This window comes from Mesoplodon mirus (genome assembly GCF_964341445.2).
Source record: "Mesoplodon mirus genome assembly, contig: HAP1_SCAFFOLD_1455, whole genome shotgun sequence".
Lineage (NCBI taxonomy): Eukaryota > Metazoa > Chordata > Mammalia > Artiodactyla > Ziphiidae > Mesoplodon > Mesoplodon mirus.
Window position 1 is genome coordinate 15290 of NW_028294690.1, and position 19204 is coordinate 34493.

General features: G+C 41.4%; 2 protein-coding genes across 2 annotated transcripts; both read left to right on the forward strand.

The window, feature by feature from the left end:
* The first annotated feature begins 2182 nt into the window (after window positions 1-2182).
* On the forward strand, window positions 2183-5266 carry LOC309798045 (YTH domain-containing protein 1-like). Its single transcript, XM_082646378.1, has one exon. The coding sequence runs from the start codon at window positions 2998-3000 to the stop codon at window positions 5173-5175; it is 2178 nt and encodes a 725-aa protein (XP_082502504.1). The 5' UTR covers window positions 2183-2997; the 3' UTR covers window positions 5176-5266.
* Window positions 5267-15924: 10658 nt separating this feature from the next.
* Window positions 15925-18937, forward strand: LOC309798042 (YTH domain-containing protein 1-like). The gene has a single exon (XM_082646375.1). It carries the CDS (start codon window positions 16685-16687, stop codon window positions 18860-18862), a length of 2178 nt encoding a protein of 725 aa, XP_082502501.1. The 5' UTR covers window positions 15925-16684; the 3' UTR covers window positions 18863-18937.
* The last annotated feature ends 267 nt before the right edge of the window (window positions 18938-19204 follow it).

Sequence of the window (19204 nt, forward strand, 5' to 3'; positions counted from 1 at the left end):
TTACACTTAAAGCAATTAGAGGAAGTAGAACAAAGATAACCCAAAGTTAGCTGAGAAATCATAAAGATCAGAGCAGGAATAAATGAGAAAGAAATGAAGGAAACGATAGCAAAGATCAACACAAGTAAAAGCTGGTTCTTTTAGAAGATAAAAAAAAATTGATAAACCACCACCCAGACTCATCAAGAAAAAAAAAGGGAGAAGACTCAAATCCATAGAATTAGAAATGAAATAGGAGAAGTAACAACTGACACTGCAGAAATGCAAAGGACCATGAGAGATTACTACAAGCAACTATATGCCAATACAATGGAAAACCTGGAAGAAATGGACAAATTCTGAGAAAAGTACAACCTTCCGAGACGGAACCAGGATGAAATAGAAAATATAAGCCGGCCAATCACAAGCATTGAAATTGAAACTGTGATTAAAAATCTTCCAACAAACAAAAGCCCAGGACCAGATGGCTTCACAGGCAAATTCTATCAAACATTCAGAAAAGAGCTAACACCTAGCCTTCTCAAACTCTTCCAAAATATAGCAGAGGGAAGAACACTCCCAAACTCATTCTACAAGGCCACCATCATCCTGATACCAAAACCAGACAAAGATGCCACAAAAAAAGAAAACTACAGGCCGATATCATTGATGAACATAGATGCAGAAATCCTCAACAAAATACTAGCAAACGGAATCCAAGAGCACATTAAAAGGATCATACACCATGATCAAGTGGGGTTTATCCCAGGAATGCAAGGGTTCTTCAATATATGCAAATCAATCCATGTGATACACCATACTAACTAACTGAAGGAGAAAAACCATACGATCATCTCAATAGATGCAGAAAAAGCTTTTGATTAAATTCAACACCCATTTATGAGAAAACCCTCCAGAAAGTAGGCATAGAGGGAACTCAACATAACACAGGCCATATATGACAAACCCACAGCCAACATCGTTCTCAATGTTGAAAAACTGAAACCATTTCCACTAAGATGAGGAACACGACAAGGTTGCCCACTCTCACGACTGTTACTCAACATAGTTTTGGAAGTTTTAGCCACAGCAGTCAGAGATGAAAAAGAAATAAAAGCAATACAAATCAGAAAAGAAGTAGTAAAAGTGTCAGGGTTTGCAGATGACATGATTCTATACCTAGAGAATCCTAAAGAAGGTACCAGAAAACTACTAGAGCTAATCAATGAATCTGGTAAAGTAGCAGGCTACAAAATTAATGCACAGAAATCTCTTGCATTCCTATACACTAACAACAGAAGATCAGAAAGAGAAATTAGGGGAACAATCCCATTTACCATTGCAACAAAAACACTAAAATACCTAAGAATAAACCTACCTAAGGAGACAAAAGACCTGTATGCAGAAAACTATAAGACACTGATGAAAGAAATTAAAGATGAAACAAACAGATGGAGAGATATGCCATGTTTGTGAATTGGAAGAATCAACATTGTGAAAATGACTATACTACCCAAAGCAATCTACAGATTCAATGTAATCCTTATCATACTACCAATGGCATTTTTCACAGAACTAGAACAAAACAATTCACAATTTGTATGGAAACACAAAAGACCCCGAATAGCCAAAGCAGGCTTGAGAATGAAAAATGGAGCTGGAGGAATCAGGCGCCTGGACTGCAGGCTGTACTACAAAGCTACAGTCATCACGGCAGTATGGTAGTGGCACAAAAACAGAAATATAGATCAATGGAACAGGATAGAAAGCCCAGAGATAAACCCACGCACATCTGGTCACCTTATCTTTGACAAAGGAGGCAAGAATATACAGTGGAGAAACGACAGCCTCTTCAATAAGTGGTGCTGGGAAAACTGGACAGCTACATGTAAAAGAATGAAATTAGAACACGCCCTAACACCATACACAAAAATAAACTCAAAATGGATTAAAGACCTAAATGTAAGGCCACACACTTTCAAACTCTTAGAGGAAAACACAGGCAGAACACACTATGACATACATCACAGCAAGATCCTTTTTGACCCACCTCCTAGAGACATGGAAATAAAAACAAAAATAAACAAATGGGACCTCATGAAACTTAGAAGCTTTTGCATAGCAAAGGAAACCATAAACAAGATGGAAAGACAACCCTCAGAATGGGAGAAAATATTTGCCAATGTAGCAACTGACAAAGGATTAATCTCCAAAATCAAAATCAAAACAAACCAACGACCCAATGCAAAAATGGGCAGAAGGCCTAAATAGACATTTCTCCAAAGATATACAGATTGCCAACAAACACATGAAAGCATGCTCAACATCACTAATCATAAGAGAAATGCAAATCAACACTACAATGAGGTACGACCTCACACCGGTCAGAATGGCCAGCATCAAAACACCTACAAACAATTAATGCTGGAGAGGGTGTGGAGAAAAGGGAACCCTCTTGCTCTCTTGGTGGGAATGTAAACTGATACAGCCACTATGGAGAACAGTATGGAGGTGCCTTAAGAAACTAAAAATAGAACTACGATATGACCCAGCAATCCCACTACTGGACATATACCCTGAGAAAACCATAATTCAAAAAGCGTCACGGGGCACTGTGACGTTCCCAGGGAGGAACGAAGCGTAAGCAGCGCAGGGCATTTTGGGAGGGGGATCGTTTCACACGGCTCCATTATACCGCTGCCCGCTGCCTCCATGGTTTCCCTTCCCTCCCCATTACCGCCTCCCGTCCCTAAGCCCCAACGGGAAGGCTGGGCCTAGGGTGGGGGAGGCCGGAGTGAAAGGAGGAAAGCGGAAAAGGGAGAAAGGGAAGAAGTGAGGAGGAAGGGTGAGTCGGGAAGGGTTAGTGGTAGAGGCTAACGTGCGAAGCGCGCAAGCCCAGCGGACGGACTGACGGACGCGCCTGTGCTTCTGCTGCCGCGGCTGCGGCGCCCGCCCGAGTCACGTCGGAGCAGCGGCGGCGGCGGCGGCGGCGGCAGCAGCGGAAACAAGAGGGGAGCAATGGCGGCCGACAGCCGAGAGGAGAAAGATATAGAACTTACTGTTCTAGATGCTATTGTGTCTGAAATACCAGAACAGGATGATGAACTCTATAATCCAGAGAGTGAACCAGATAAAAATGAGGAAGAGGGTTCAAAAAGAAAAAGGGACCGAATGGAATCTACTGACACAAAGCAACAAAAGCCTTCTGTTCTTTCAAGACAATTGATTTCTAAGCCACTGAGCTCATCAGTCAGCAATAACAAAAGAATGGTTAGTACAGACGGAAAGCCAGTCACAGAGTATAAAAATGAGGACTATCAAAGATCTGAAAGATACAAACGTCTAGAAGCTGATCGGAAGACTCGTTTGTCAAGTAGTGCCTCCAGAGAACCTTATAAGAGTCAACCTGAGAAAACATGTGTGCGGAAAAGGGATCCTGAAAGGAGGGTCAAATCCCTTACACCAGATGGCTCTGAGAGAATTGGGCTTGAAGTGGACAGACGTGCAAGCAGATCCAGCCAGTCTTCTAAGGAGGAAGTGAACTCTGAAGAACATGCCTCTGACCATGAGACTGGCAGCAGTGGTTCTTCGGATGAGCAAGGCAACAACACTGAGAATGAGGAGGAAGGGGTGCAAGATGTGGAGGAAGATGAAGAGGTGGATGACGATGGAAAGGAGGAAGAGGAGGAAGAAGAAGAGGAAGAGGAGGAGAAGGAGGAGGAGGAGGAAGAAAAAGAGGAAGAGGAGGAGGAGGAGGAAGAGGAGGAGGAGGAAGAAGAATATGAACAGGATGAGAGAGACCAGAAGGAAGAGGGAAATGATTATGACACCCGAAGGGAGGCTATCGACTCTCTTTCCTTCACGGATGGGCCTGTCAGATCTGGTTCAGGAACAGATGGATCAGAGGAGAAAAAGAAGGAAAGGAAGAGAGCTAGAGGCGTATCTCCTATTGTTTTTGATACAAGTGGAAGCTCTGCATCAGAGTCATATGCAGGTTCAGAAAAGAAGCACGCGAAATTACAATCTGCCGTTCATGTTGTCCGAAAAGATCAAACCAGTAAACTCAAATATGTCCTACAGGATGCGAGATTTTTTCTCATAGAGAGTAACAGCCATGAGAATGTGTCCCTTGCCAAAGCTAAGGGTGTATGGTCTACACTGCCAGTAAATGAGAAGAAATTAAATGCTGCATTCAGATCTGCAAGGAGTGTTATCTTAATATTTTCTGTGAGAGACAGTGGAAAATTTCAAGGATTTGCAAGACTTTCTTCAGAATCACACCATGGAGGATCTCCTATACATTGGGTACTTCCAGCAGGAATGAACGCTAAAATGCTGGGAGGTGTCTTTAAAATTGACTGGATTTGCAGGCGTGGACTACCCTTCACTAAGTCGGCTCATCTCACCAATCCTTGGAATGGACATAAGCCAGTAAACATCGCACGTGATGGACAGGAAATTGAACTTGAATGTGGAAAGCAGCTTTGTCTTCTATTTCCCCCTGATGAAAGTATTGACTTGCATCAGGTCGTTCATAAAATGCCTCACAAGAGAAGAATGCATTCTCAGCCCCAGTCAAGAGATCGTCCATCCCGTCGAGAACCAGTCCGGGATGTGGGAAGGCGTCGACCAGAAGATTATGATATTCATAACAGCAGAAAGAAAGCAAGGATTGACTATGCCCCTGAGTTTCATCAGACACCAGGGTATTTAAAGGATCCACGATACCAGGAAGTAGATAGACGGTTTTCAGGAGTTCCCCGAGATGTGTTTTTAAATGGGTCCTACAATGATTATTTGAGGGAATTTCATAACCTGGGACCACCAGCACCTCGGCGAGGAATGACTCCTTATCCTGGAATGGAACGACCTCCACACCATCAGCACCATGCTCCACCTCCTCAAGCTCATCCCCCCTACTCAGGACATCACCCAGTACCACATGAAGCAAGATACAGAGATAAACGACTACATGATTATGATATGAGGGTGGATGATTTCCTTCGTCGAACACAAGCTGTTGTCACCGGTCGGAGAAGTAGACCTCGTGAAAGAGATCGGGAGCGACAGCGAGATCGCCCTAGAGATAACAGAAGAGACAGAGAACGAGATAGAGGACGTGATAGAGAACGAGAAAGAGAGCGATTATGTGATCGAGACAGAGACCGAGGGGAGAGAGGACGATATAGAAGATAATGTGCTTTTGGAAGCACCGATTCTTTAAAAATAAAAAGAATCTTGTATTTTTCTTGTTGTGTGTGTTTACAAGTAGTAAAACTATTTTCAACTGTCTACTTGAAGTTCGTTGTGTAGAAGGATTTATTATGACCCGCTTTGTTCCAAGCATGCAGTATAATAAGAACTGGAAAAACTCAAATCCTCCAAAAAAATGCACAGTTGACAATTTGAGTTGAGGCTTTTATTGTGGCAGAATGGAACAGCCCAAGAATGTAGATATTGATTCAGTCTCCATAAATGTTCATCTACATATAATATGTTCATCCTAGAGTTTTTTGTTTGTTTGCTTGCTTTCTTTTGCATCTTGATGGATGACTGGAACAATATTTTGCTTTGATGTATTTCTAAATGTAGGTGCACACGGTTCAGTAAAAATAATGCTGCTATCAAGTATGCAAATATTGAAATATGATGGTTTGACTGTAAGGCAGTGCTGTAGCAGCCTCTTGGTTTCTCCTTTTCCTTTTTTTAATCTTAACAAAAGTCACTTTTTATGTTTCTTCCATCTTCAATGATGAGAGCAATATTAAGACGTTGCTATCTAATTTTTAGTCTTTTTAGATAAAAAAATTCCTCTGTTCAGTAGCATGGTTGATGCTATTGTTTAGCCTTCCCCTCCAAACTGTATACATTGGCTTGGAATGTTCACAACTTGCATGTGTGGCAGCGGAAGATAATTCCCATATTCTACATTGCTACTGTTTTGTATAAAATAAATTGGTAAAGATTGACAAAAAAAAAAAAAAAAAAAAAGAGTCACGTACCACAATAACCATTGCAGCACTATTTACAATAGCCGGGACATGGAAACAATCTAAGTGTCGATAGACACATGAATGGATAAAGAAGATGTGACACATATGTACAATGAAATATTACTCAGCCATAAAAAGAAATGAAATTGAATTATCTGTAGTGAGGTGGATGGACCTGGAGACTGTCATACATAGTGAAGTAAGTCAGAAAGAGAAAAACAAATACCGTATGCTAACACATAAAAATGGCATCTTAAAAAAAAAAAGAAGGTTCTGATGTACATAGGTTCAGGACAGGAATAAAGAAGCCGAAGTAGAGAATGGACTTGAGGACACAGGGAGGGGGGAGGGTAAGCTAGGATGAAGTGAGAGAGTGGCATCGAAATTTATACACTACCAAATGTATAATAGTTAGTGGGAAGCAGCCACATAGCACAGGGAGATCAGCTCAGTGTTTTGTGACCACCTAGAGGAGTGGGATAGGGAGGGATGGAGGAAGACGCAAGTGGGACGGGATACGGGGATACATGTATACATATAGCTGATTCACTTTGTTATACAGCAGAAAATAACACAACATTGTAAACAATTATACTCCAACAAAGAGGTTTAAAAAAATTTTTAAAGACCATAATGAGATATCACTACATCTATTAGGACAGCTAAAATGAAAAATAGTGACAATAACAAATGCTGGCATAATGGAGAATCTGATCTCTCATATATTGCTAGCGAGAATGTAAAATGGTACACTTGGGAAATCAGTTTGGCAGTTTTGTTAAATTAATGAAACATACATTTATACAACCCAACCATTTCACTCCTTGGTATTTACACCAAAGAAACAAATACCTATGTTCACACAAAACCAGGAAATGATCGTTATAGCAGCTTTAAAAACAACTTAATTGAAGTATAATTGACATATAACATCAGATCAGTTTCAGATGTACAACATAATTGTTTGATATTGGCATATGTTGCAAAATGATCTCCACAATATGTCTAGATAACACCTTTCACCATACATGGATACATTTTTTTTCTTGTGATGATAACTTTTAACACCTACTCTCTTATCAACTTTCAAATATACAATATAGTTTCATTAACTAGAGTCACCATGCTATACGTTACATCCCTAGGACTTATTTTATAACTGAAAGTTTGTACCTTTTGACCCCCTTCACTCCTTTCATCCACTCCCCACTCCCTTGCCTCTGGCAACAACTCATCTGTTCTCTGTATCTATGAGCTCAGTTTTTTTGTTTTGTTTTGTTTTAGGTTCTACATATGAGTGCTAGAGCAGCTTTATTTGTAACAGCCAGAAACTGAAACAAACAAAATGTTCCTCAATAGGTGAATGGCTAAACAAACTGTAGTATACCCATATTATGAAATTAGCAGGAATTAATTAACTCAGCAATTAAAAGGAATGAACTATTAATACACAACAATTTGGATGGATCTCAAAAATACATTACGCTAACTAAAGAAAAGTGAATCTCAATGCCACACACTATAAGATGCCATGTACATCAGCAGTCCCCAACATTTTTGGCACCAGGGACCGGTTTCGTGGAAGACAACTTTTTCCACAGCCAGGGGTTGAGGGTGTGGTGGGATGGTTCAGGCAGTAATGCGAGCAATGGGGAGCAATGGGGAGCGATGCGAAGCGATGGGGAGCGATGGGGAGCGATGCGGAGCGGTGGGGAGCGATGGGGATCGATGGGGAGCGGTGGGGAGCGATTCGGAGCGATGGGGAGCGATTCGGAGCTATGGGGATCGATGGGGAGCGATGGGGGGCGGTGGGGAGTGGTGGGGAGCGATGAGGAGCGAGGGGGAGCGGTGGGGAGCGGTGGGGAGTGATGGGGAGTGATGGGGAGCAACGGGGAGCGATGGGGAGCGATGGGGAGTGATGGGGAGCGGCACATGAAGCTTCCCTTGCCCGCCGCTCACCTCCAGCTGTGTGGCCCGGTTTCTAACAGGCTGCAGACCAGTATCAGTCTGCGGCCTGGGGGTAGGGGACCCTTGATGTACATAATATTCTCCAAATGACAAAATTATAGAGATGGAAATCATACTAGTGGTTGCCAGGGTTATGGGATGGTGAGAGGTTGGGCGAAGGGGGCAGCTACAAGAGAGTAGCACAAGGGAGATCTTCGTGATGATGGACCAGTTCCCTATCTTGACGGCACTGGTTGCTAAATGAGTCATGTGACAAAATGACATAGAACAATATACAAACATTGCGCCAATGTCTATTTCCTCGCTTTGATATTGTACTATAATTGTGTAAGATGTAACCACTGGGGGAAACTGAGTGAAACGTTCATGGTCCTCTTTCTCTCTATAGTACAGAGTGAATCTATAGTCTATATTTAGTTTATGAATCTATAATCATTTTTAAATAAAAGGTTTAAAAAACAAATATTCATGTTAAATTTAACATTTAACATTTTATTTATGTGTTGCAAAATAAGTCTTTAGGGCTTCCCTGGTGGCGCAGTGGTTGAGAGTCCGCCTGCCGATGCAGGGGACACGGGTTCGTGTCCAGGTCCGTGCCACGTGCCACGGAGCGGCTGGGCCCGTGTGCCATGGCCGCTGGGCTTGCACGTCCGGAGCCTGTGCTCTGCAACAGGAGAGGCCGCAACAGTGAGACCCGCGTACCGCAAAAAAAAAAAAAAAATCTTTAAGACACACTAAGTGAGATAAAAGCAAGGCTAAGAATGATGTATTAAAATGGTGTGCTCTTATTTATTTTTTCTTTTGGAAGGGCCATATATGCATATATAAATGCTTACATAGTCATAGAAATTTCCTAAGTGATAGTCAAGAAATTAATAACAGAGGCTGCCCCTGGGCAGGAGAGAGATTGGGGTTAGAGACACTTTGAAAAGTGAAAAGGGGCCGTATTAATAATTCTACAGTGACAACAGGCACTGACGGGACAAAAATGGGAAAATCAGAGTTTATGGTCACTGATAGTATGCACTCAACAAATGTCAATAATTGTTATTTTCTTTTTTCTTCCGTCTATTTTTATCTATTTTGTACAAGAAAATATTTATGGTAACAGGACTAAGTTCGTTTTATTAACCCTTCTTCTGAAAAAAAATTAAGTTAGTTTTAAAACGTTGTTAAGCCCCTCAAATATATGGTAGAACATCACTTAAAACACCTCTAATTTACTCAGCGGTCAACAATCCAAATGCCTAGTGGGCCAGTCAGGTAAGGTAGATGTGTGAATTGGGTCATGTGTAGTATTTAGGAAATGGCTGAGACTGTGACAAACTGGAAAGAACTCCAAGACAAAGCACTCAAATGCAAATGTTTATAAGACTCAGCCTGGGCCAGAAAAACACAGCAATGTCCTGCCAGTGCCCACTAGCAACCCCATCCATGTCTGCTCGCTAAGGCATCCTGTTCCACTGCAGACAAGTCTAATTCCTAGAAAGTTCTTTATGCTGAAGTGACATTTACCTGTGGTGATTTCTCCCTATTAATCCTAGTTCTGAGCATTTCCTTCATAGTGAGAATTGGGGACCTGGTTTCACAACAAGTTAATTGGACTTGTTGGCATCCAATTAAGATCTCGTTCCTTTACTAAGTGCTCAGAGCTGCCTACAGGTGGACAATGTAACTCAAGTTTGTCCTCACACAAACCAGGGTAAATGCAAACTCTGTCATTTAACAGATCTAATACATTGAAAAAGTGATTCAATCTTTACTTATCTTCCTATTCAAAATGAGGATAATAAAAACGGCCAATTTGCAGAGTTGCTGTGAAGATTAAATACGGAAACGTTAAAATGCCAAGTACATGTCAAAGAAAATGCCTCCTCCTGTCAGAAAACAATTGTGACAGAGGTTACTTTGGAGCTTATTGTTCAACTTACGTGGATTTTGTGAGAGTGGAAAATATGCAGATTTTCAGAGTAATTCCATAGCCAGCGATCCAAGGTTGAGCTTCCTCTCTTCCCAATCTACCAGGCATGTTTCCTCATTTCGCCACTAGATGGCAGTTGCTTCCCAGAGCATTTGAGCTCCAAGGAAGTAAAATCTCCAAAGCTTATCCAAGGCTCTCATTCATGTTACAAATCAGGTCTAGAGCCACACCAAGTAACAGGATGTCTATCCTCTCAAGGAGAATTTGTTTCACTCAGTAACCAAGAAATTCAGAGCCCGTTCCTGAAATTCAACGGGGGAAGAGGTGATGGTCCAGAAGAGCAATTTATTACTCACGCACGCAGCTAACCTGGATTTGCTCCCGCCACAGGGCCTTTGCGCTTGGCTGTGCCATCTTCCTGGATCCTCTTCCCACAGGCATTTGTATAGCGTACCCCTTTCTGTATTTACTTACTAGCTCACAGCACCCATAACCTAAGTCCCAGGACAGCTGGGGCTGTGTTTTGTTCCTTACAGCATCCCCAACCTCAATAACTGTGCCTAGTACATACTAATAAACATTTGCCCAATAAATACCTGTCAAGAGAAGCTTAAATGAATACCTAAGTTCTCAAAAGTTGCTCATCCACTAGCTAAAATAACACTCTTTCTCTTTTCCTTAAGAAAGCAAATCCAGATGCCAGAGAAGGAGAGAGACTCTGTCTAACCAGCCGAGGACTGAATGTGGCCATGGTCCCCAACCCTCACCTGTGGAAATCACATCTCATCTCCTACATTGCTTGAGCCTCCGGTGACCATGGCAAGGCTAATAAACTGACCTGAGGTAATGGGGGAAAGTCAGGGATGATCCTTTTCTTTCCTTATCAGTAACATGGCTTTTAATAGTCATTCTGGACAAAAAGCTATTGCCAAAACCCAATACTCCTTTCTTTTGTCTTTTATCCACACCTCTATTTTATAGGTGCCACAAACTCAAATAAATCTATTCTCTTCTTCCACAAACTGTCCCCGATAATGGCACCCCAGTCACAGGACTTCAGCTCATTGCTCTCCTTGGACACCACATGTAACTGTCACCCCCTAATAATCCTACCTCAAGCCTCTACACTCCTCTTTCCCATTCTTACTGCCATCACCCAGGGCCCTCGTTTCCCTGGGCTGTCACCAAAGTCTATTGGACAAAATGCACAGCTCTATGACCTGCTCAACACTTCTTATGGACCCTTTAAGATCAGCTTATTTCATCTCCTTTGTGAAGCCTTCTCTCTCCCTGCCTCTCTGAGTAGAATTGACCCTCTGTTCCATGTGTCTCCACTTGTTTCATGTAGATTTCTCTCATGGTGTCTATCCCTCTTTATTGCAATGTATTTTTACCAGCTCTTTCTCACTAGAGTAACATGAGGGCTGGACCATATTTTATTCATTTGTTTGTTATTGCAGCAGATGAAGGAGCAAGGTAAAAACCCACCAGACCAAACAAATGAAGAGGAAATAGGCTGTCTACCTGAAAAAGAATTCAGAGCAATAATAGTACAGATTATACAAAATATTGGAAATTGAATGGAGAAAATACAAGAAACGTTTAACAATGACCTAGAAGAACTGAAGAGCAAAAAAAAAAACAAAAACAAATGAGGAACAACACAATAAATGAAATTTAAAATTCTCTAGAAGAACTCAGTAGCAGGATAACTGAGACAGAAGAATGGATAAGTGACCTGGAAGATAAAATCGTGGAAATCACTACTGCAGAGCAGAATAAAGAAAAACGATTGAAGAGAATTGAGTACAGACTCACAGACGTCTGGGACAACATGAAAGACACCAAATTCGAATTATAGGAATAACAGAAGAAGAACAGGGAAAGAAAGGGACTGAGAAAATATTTGAAGAGATTATAGTGGAAAACCTCCCTACTATGGAAAGGAAATGATTAATCAAGTCCAGGATGGGTAGAGAGTCCCATACAGGATAAATCCAAGGAGAAACATGGCAAGACACATATTAATCAAGCTACCAAAAATTAAATACAAAGAAAATATATTAAAAGTAGCAAGGGAAAAACAACAAATAGCATACAAGGGAATCCCCATAAGGTTAACAGCTTATCTTTCAGCAGAAGTTCTGCAAGTGAGAAGGGAGTGTCAGGACATATTTAGAGTGATGAAAGGGGAAAAGCTACAACCAAGACTACTTTACCCAGCAAGGATCTCCTTCAGATTCGACGGAGAAATTAAAACCTTTACAGACAAGCAAAGGCTAAGAGAATTCAGCACCACCAAACCAGCATTACAACAAATGCTAAAAGAGCTTCTCTAGGCAGGAAACACAAGACAAGGGAAAGGCCTACAATAACAATCTCAAAACAATGGAGAAAATGGTAATAGGAACATACATATCAATGATTACCTTACATTTAAATGGATTAAATGCTCCAACCAAAAGGCATAGACTGGCTGAAAGGATACAAAAACAAGACCTGTACATGTACTGTCTACAAGAGACCCACTTCAGACCTAGGGACACATACAGACTGAAAGTGAGAGGATGGAAAAAGATATTCCATGCAAATGGAAATGAAAAGAAAGCTGGAGTAGCAATTCTCATATCAGATAAAATAAACTTTAAAACAAACACTATTACAGGAGACAAACAAGGACACTACATAATGATTAAGGGATCAATCCAAGAAGAAGATATAACAATTGTAAATATTTATGCATCCAGTACAGAAGCACCTCAATACATAAGGCAAATGCTAACAGCCATAAAAGGGGAAATCGACAGTAACAAAATCATAAGAGGGGACTTTAACACCTCACATTCACCAATGGACAGATCATCCAAACTGAAAATAAATAAGGAAACACAAGCCTTAAATGACACATTCGTCTTCAAGGAATTCATGGGAAAGACTCTGACAAGTACAGGTTTCTGGTAACTGACTATACTGCTGAACTGAATGAATAAGCATTTTCAGAGCTCTAATGGAAAACTGATGAATTCATAAAGGTGCTAACAAAAGATCAAGATTAAAAAAAATTAATTACATGGGACTGAGTGAACTGATGAGGATGATTATAATTTTTGTGACTTTCTGTTTGAATAAAAAACAAATCCCACGAGGACTCAGAGGCAAAACATATACAAATCAATTTTCACTGCAAAGTAAAGGAGCTGTTACAGTGGAGGATTACTGGACTGAATGTCAATATTATGACATAGTATGAGTGTGTTTCGTGTTTGGTATTTGCACTCATTGTCGTATTTTTTGTGTTCATCCATTTACAATGCTTGGTGTCAGTTTATTTATCTCTTGAAAAAATAAAATAAAGTGTGTGTGTTTGTGAAAAAAGAAATGACACATTAAACAAGATGGACTTAGTTGATATTTATTGGACATTCCATCCAAAAACAGCAGTATACACTTTCTTCTCAAGTGCTCATGGAACATTCTCCAGGATAGATCATATCTTGGGTCACAAATCAAGCCTGGTAAATTTAAGAGAATTGAAATCGTATCAAGTGTCTTTTCCGACCACAACACTAGGAAACTAGATATCCATTACAGGAAAAAGTCTGTCAAAAATACAAACACATGGAGGCTAAACAATACACTACTTAATAACCAAGAGATCACTGAAGAAATCAAAGAGGAAATCAAAAAATACCTAGAACCAAATGACAATGAAAACACGACCAACCAAAACCTACGGGATGCAGCAAAAGCAGTTCTAAGAGGGAAGGCTATAGCAGTACAATCCTCCCTCAAGAAACAAGAAACATTTCAAATAAACAACCTAACCTTACACTTAAAGCAATTAGAGGAAGTAGAACAAAGATAACCCAAAGTTAGCTGAGAAATCATAAAGATCAGAGCAGGAATAAATGAGAAAGAAATGAAGGAAACGATAGCAAAGATCAACACAAGTAAAAGCTGGTTCTTTTAGAAGATAAAAAAAATTGATAAACCACCACCCAGACTCATCAAGAAAAAAAAAGGGAGAAGACTCAAATCCATAGAATTAGAAATGAAATAGGAGAAGTAACAACTGACACTGCAGAAATGCAAAGGACCATGAGAGATTACTACAAGCAACTATATGCCAATACAATGGAAAACCTGGAAGAAATGGACAAATTCTGAGAAAAGTACAACCTTCCGAGACGGAACCAGGATGAAATAGAAAATATAAGCCGGCCAATCACAAGCATTGAAATTGAAACTGTGATTAAAAATCTTCCAACAAACAAAAGCCCAGGACCAGATGGCTTCACAGGCAAATTCTATCAAACATTCAGAAAAGAGCTAACACCTAGCCTTCTCAAACTCTTCCAAAATATAGCAGAGGGAAGAACACTCCCAAACTCATTCTACAAGGCCACCATCATCCTGATACCAAAACCAGACAAAGATGCCACAAAAAAAGAAAACTACAGGCCGATATCATTGATGAACATAGATGCAGAAATCCTCAACAAAATACTAGCAAACGGAATCCAAGAGCACATTAAAAGGATCATACACCATGACCAAGTGGGGTTTATCCCAGGAATGCAAGGGTTCTTCAATATATGCAAATCAATCCATGTGATACACCATATTAACTAACTGAAGGAGAAAAACCATACGATCATCTCAATAGATGCAGAAAAAGCTTTTGATTAAATTCAACACCCATTTATGAGAAAACCCTCCAGAAAGTAGGCATAGAGGGAACTCAACATAACACAGGCCATATATGACAAACCCACAGCCAACATCGTTCTCAATGTTGAAAAACTGAAACCATTTCCACTAAGATGAGGAACACGACAAGGTTGCCCACTCTCACGACTGTTACTCAACATAGTTTTGGAAGTTTTAGCCACAGCAGTCAGAGATGAAAAAGAAATAAAAGCAATACAAATCAGAAAAGAAGTAGTAAAAGTGTCAGGGTTTGCAGATGACATGATTCTATACCTAGAGAATCCTAAAGAAGGTACCAGAAAACTACTAGAGCTAATCAATGAATCTGGTAAAGTAGCAGGCTACAAAATTAATGCACAGAAATCTCTTGCATTCCTATACACTAACAACAGAAGATCAGAAAGAGAAATTAGGGGAACAATCCCATTTACCATTGCAACAAAAACACTAAAATACCTAAGAATAAACCTACCTAAGGAGACAAAAGACCTGTATGCAGAAAACTATAAGACACTGATGAAAGAAATTAAAGATGAAACAAACAGATGGAGAGATATGCCATGTTTGTGAATTGGAAGAATCAACATTGTGAAAATGACTATACTACCCAAAGCAATCTACAGATTCAATGTAATCCTTATCATACTACCAATGGCATTTTTCACAGAACTAGAACAAAACAATTCACAATTTGTATGGAAACACAAAAGACCCCGAATAGCCAAAGCAGGCTTGAGAATGAAAAATGGAGCTGGAGGAATCAGGCGCCTGGACTTCAGGCTGTACTACAAAGCTACAGTCATCACGGCAGTATGGTAGTGGCACAAAAACAGAAATATAGATCAATGGAACAGGATAGAAAGCCCAGAGATAAACCCACGCACATCTGGTCACCTTATCTTTGACAAAGGAGGCAAGAATATACAGTGGAGAAACGACAGCCTCTTCAATAAGTGGTGCTGGGAAAACTGGACAGCTACATGTAAAAGAATGAAATTAGAACACGCCCTAACACCATACACAAAAATAAACTCAAAATGGATTAAAGACCTAAATGTAAGGCCACACACTTTCAAACTCTTAGAGGAAAACACAGGCAGAACACTCTATGACATACATCACAGCAAGATCCTTTTTGACCCACCTCCTAGAGACATGGAAATAAAAACAAAAATAAACAAATGGGACCTCATGAAACTTAGAAGCTTTTGCATAGCAAAGGAAACCATAAACAAGATGGAAAGACAACCCTCAGAATGGGAGAAAATATTTGCCAATGTAGCAACTGACAAAGGATTAATCTCCAAAATCAAACTCAAAAAAAAACCAACGACCCAATGCAAAAATGGGCAGAAGGCCTAAATAGACATTTCTCCAAAGATATACAGATTGCCAACAAACACATGAAAGCATGCTCAACATCACTAATCATAAGAGAAATGCAAATCAACACTACAATGAGGTACGACCTCACACCGGTCAGAATGGCCAGCATCAAAACACCTACAAACAATTAATGCTGGAGAGGGTGTGGAGAAAAGGGAACCCTCTTGCTCTCTTGGTGGGAATGTAAACTGATACAGCCACTATGGAGAACAGTATGGAGGTGCCTTAAGAAACTAAAAATAGAACTACGATATGACCCAGCAATCCCACTACTGGACATATACCCTGAGAAAACCATAATTCAAAAAGCGTCACGGGGCACTGTGACGTTCCCAGGGAGGAACGAAGCGTAAGCAGCGCAGGGCATTTTGGGAGGGGGATCGTTTCACACGGCTCCATTATACCGCTGCCCGCTGCCTCCATGGTTTCCCTTCCCTCCCCATTACCGCCTCCCGTCCCTAAGCCCCAACGGGAAGGCTGGGCCTAGGGTGGGGGAGGCCGGAGTGAAAGGAGGAAAGCGGAAAAGGGAGAAAGGGAAGAAGTGAGGAGGAAGGGTGAGTCGGGAAGGGTTAGTGGTAGAGGCTAACGTGCGAAGCGCGCAAGCCCAGCGGACGGACTGACGGACGCGCCTGTGCTTCTGCTGCCGCGGCTGCGGCGCCCGCCCGAGTCACGTCGGAGCAGCGGCGGCGGCGGCGGCGGCGGCGGCGGCGGAAACAAGAGGGGAGCAATGGCGGCCGACAGCCGAGAGGAGAAAGATATAGAACTTACTGTTCTAGATGCTATTGTGTCTGAAATACCAGAACAGGATGATGAACTCTATAATCCAGAGAGTGAACCAGATAAAAATGAGGAAGAGGGTTCAAAAAGAAAAAGGGACCGAATGGAATCTACTGACACAAAGCAACAAAAGCCTTCTGTTCTTTCAAGACAATTGATTTCTAAGCCACTGAGCTCATCAGTCAGCAATAACAAAAGAATGGTTAGTACAGACGGAAAGCCAGTCACAGAGTATAAAAATGAGGACTATCAAAGATCTGAAAGATACAAACGTCTAGAAGCTGATCGGAAGACTCGTTTGTCAAGTAGTGCCTCCAGAGAACCTTATAAGAGTCAACCTGAGAAAACATGTGTGCGGAAAAGGGATCCTGAAAGGAGGGTCAAATCCCTTACACCAGATGGCTCTGAGAGAATTGGGCTTGAAGTGGACAGACGTGCAAGCAGATCCAGCCAGTCTTCTAAGGAGGAAGTGAACTCTGAAGAACATGCCTCTGACCATGAGACTGGCAGCAGTGGTTCTTCGGATGAGCAAGGCAACAACACTGAGAATGAGGAGGAAGGGGTGCAAGATGTGGAGGAAGATGAAGAGGTGGATGACGATGGAAAGGAGGAAGAGGAGGAAGAAGAAGAGGAAGAGGAGGAGAAGGAGGAGGAGGAGGAAGAAAAAGAGGAAGAGGAGGAGGAGGAGGAAGAGGAGGAGGAGGAAGAAGAATATGAACAGGATGAGAGAGACCAGAAGGAAGAGGGAAATGATTATGACACCCGAAGGGAGGCTATCGACTCTCTTTCCTTCACGGATGGGCCTGTCAGATCTGGTTCAGGAACAGATGGATCAGAGGAGAAAAAGAAGGAAAGGAAGAGAGCTAGAGGCGTATCTCCTATTGTTTTTGATACAAGTGGAAGCTCTGCATCAGAGTCATATGCAGGTTCAGAAAAGAAGCACGCGAAATTACAATCTGCCGTTCATGTTGTCCGAAAAGATCAAACCAGTAAACTCAAATATGTCCTACAGGATGCGAGATTTTTTCTCATAGAGAGTAACAGCCATGAGAATGTGTCCCTTGCCAAAGCTAAGGGTGTATGGTCTACACTGCCAGTAAATGAGAAGAAATTAAATGCTGCATTCAGATCTGCAAGGAGTGTTATCTTAATATTTTCTGTGAGAGACAGTGGAAAATTTCAAGGATTTGCAAGACTTTCTTCAGAATCACACCATGGAGGATCTCCTATACATTGGGTACTTCCAGCAGGAATGAACGCTAAAATGCTGGGAGGTGTCTTTAAAATTGACTGGATTTGCAGGCGTGGACTACCCTTCACTAAGTCGGCTCATCTCACCAATCCTTGGAATGGACATAAGCCAGTAAACATCGCACGTGATGGACAGGAAATTGAACTTGAATGTGGAAAGCAGCTTTGTCTTCTATTTCCCCCTGATGAAAGTATTGACTTGCATCAGGTCGTTCATAAAATGCCTCACAAGAGAAGAATGCATTCTCAGCCCCAGTCAAGAGATCGTCCATCCCGTCGAGAACCAGTCCGGGATGTGGGAAGGCGTCGACCAGAAGATTATGATATTCATAACAGCAGAAAGAAAGCAAGGATTGACTATGCCCCTGAGTTTCATCAGACACCAGGGTATTTAAAGGATCCACGATACCAGGAAGTAGATAGACGGTTTTCAGGAGTTCCCCGAGATGTGTTTTTAAATGGGTCCTACAATGATTATTTGAGGGAATTTCATAACCTGGGACCACCAGCACCTCGGCGAGGAATGACTCCTTATCCTGGAATGGAACGACCTCCACACCATCAGCACCATGCTCCACCTCCTCAAGCTCATCCCCCCTACTCAGGACATCACCCAGTACCACATGAAGCAAGATACAGAGATAAACGACTACATGATTATGATATGAGGGTGGATGATTTCCTTCGTCGAACACAAGCTGTTGTCACCGGTCGGAGAAGTAGACCTCGTGAAAGAGATCGGGAGCGACAGCGAGATCGCCCTAGAGATAACAGAAGAGACAGAGAACGAGATAGAGGACGTGATAGAGAACGAGAAAGAGAGCGATTATGTGATCGGGACAGAGACCGAGGGGAGAGAGGTCGATATAGAAGATAATGTGCTTTTGGAAGCACCGATTCTTTAAAAATAAAAAGAATCTTGTATTTTTCTTGTTGTGTGTGTTTACAAGTAGTAAAACTATTTTCAACTGTCTACTTGAAGTTCGTTGTGTAGAAGGATTTATTATGACCCGCTTTGTTCCAAGCATGCAGTATAATAAGAACTGGAAAAACTCAAATCCTCCAAAAAATGCACAGTTGACAATTTGAGTTGAGGCTTTTATTGTGGCAGAATGGAACAGCCCAAGAATGTAGATATTGATTCAGTCTCCATAAATGTTCATCTACATATAATATGTTCATCCTAGAGTTTTTTGTTTGTTTGCTTGCTTTCTTTTGC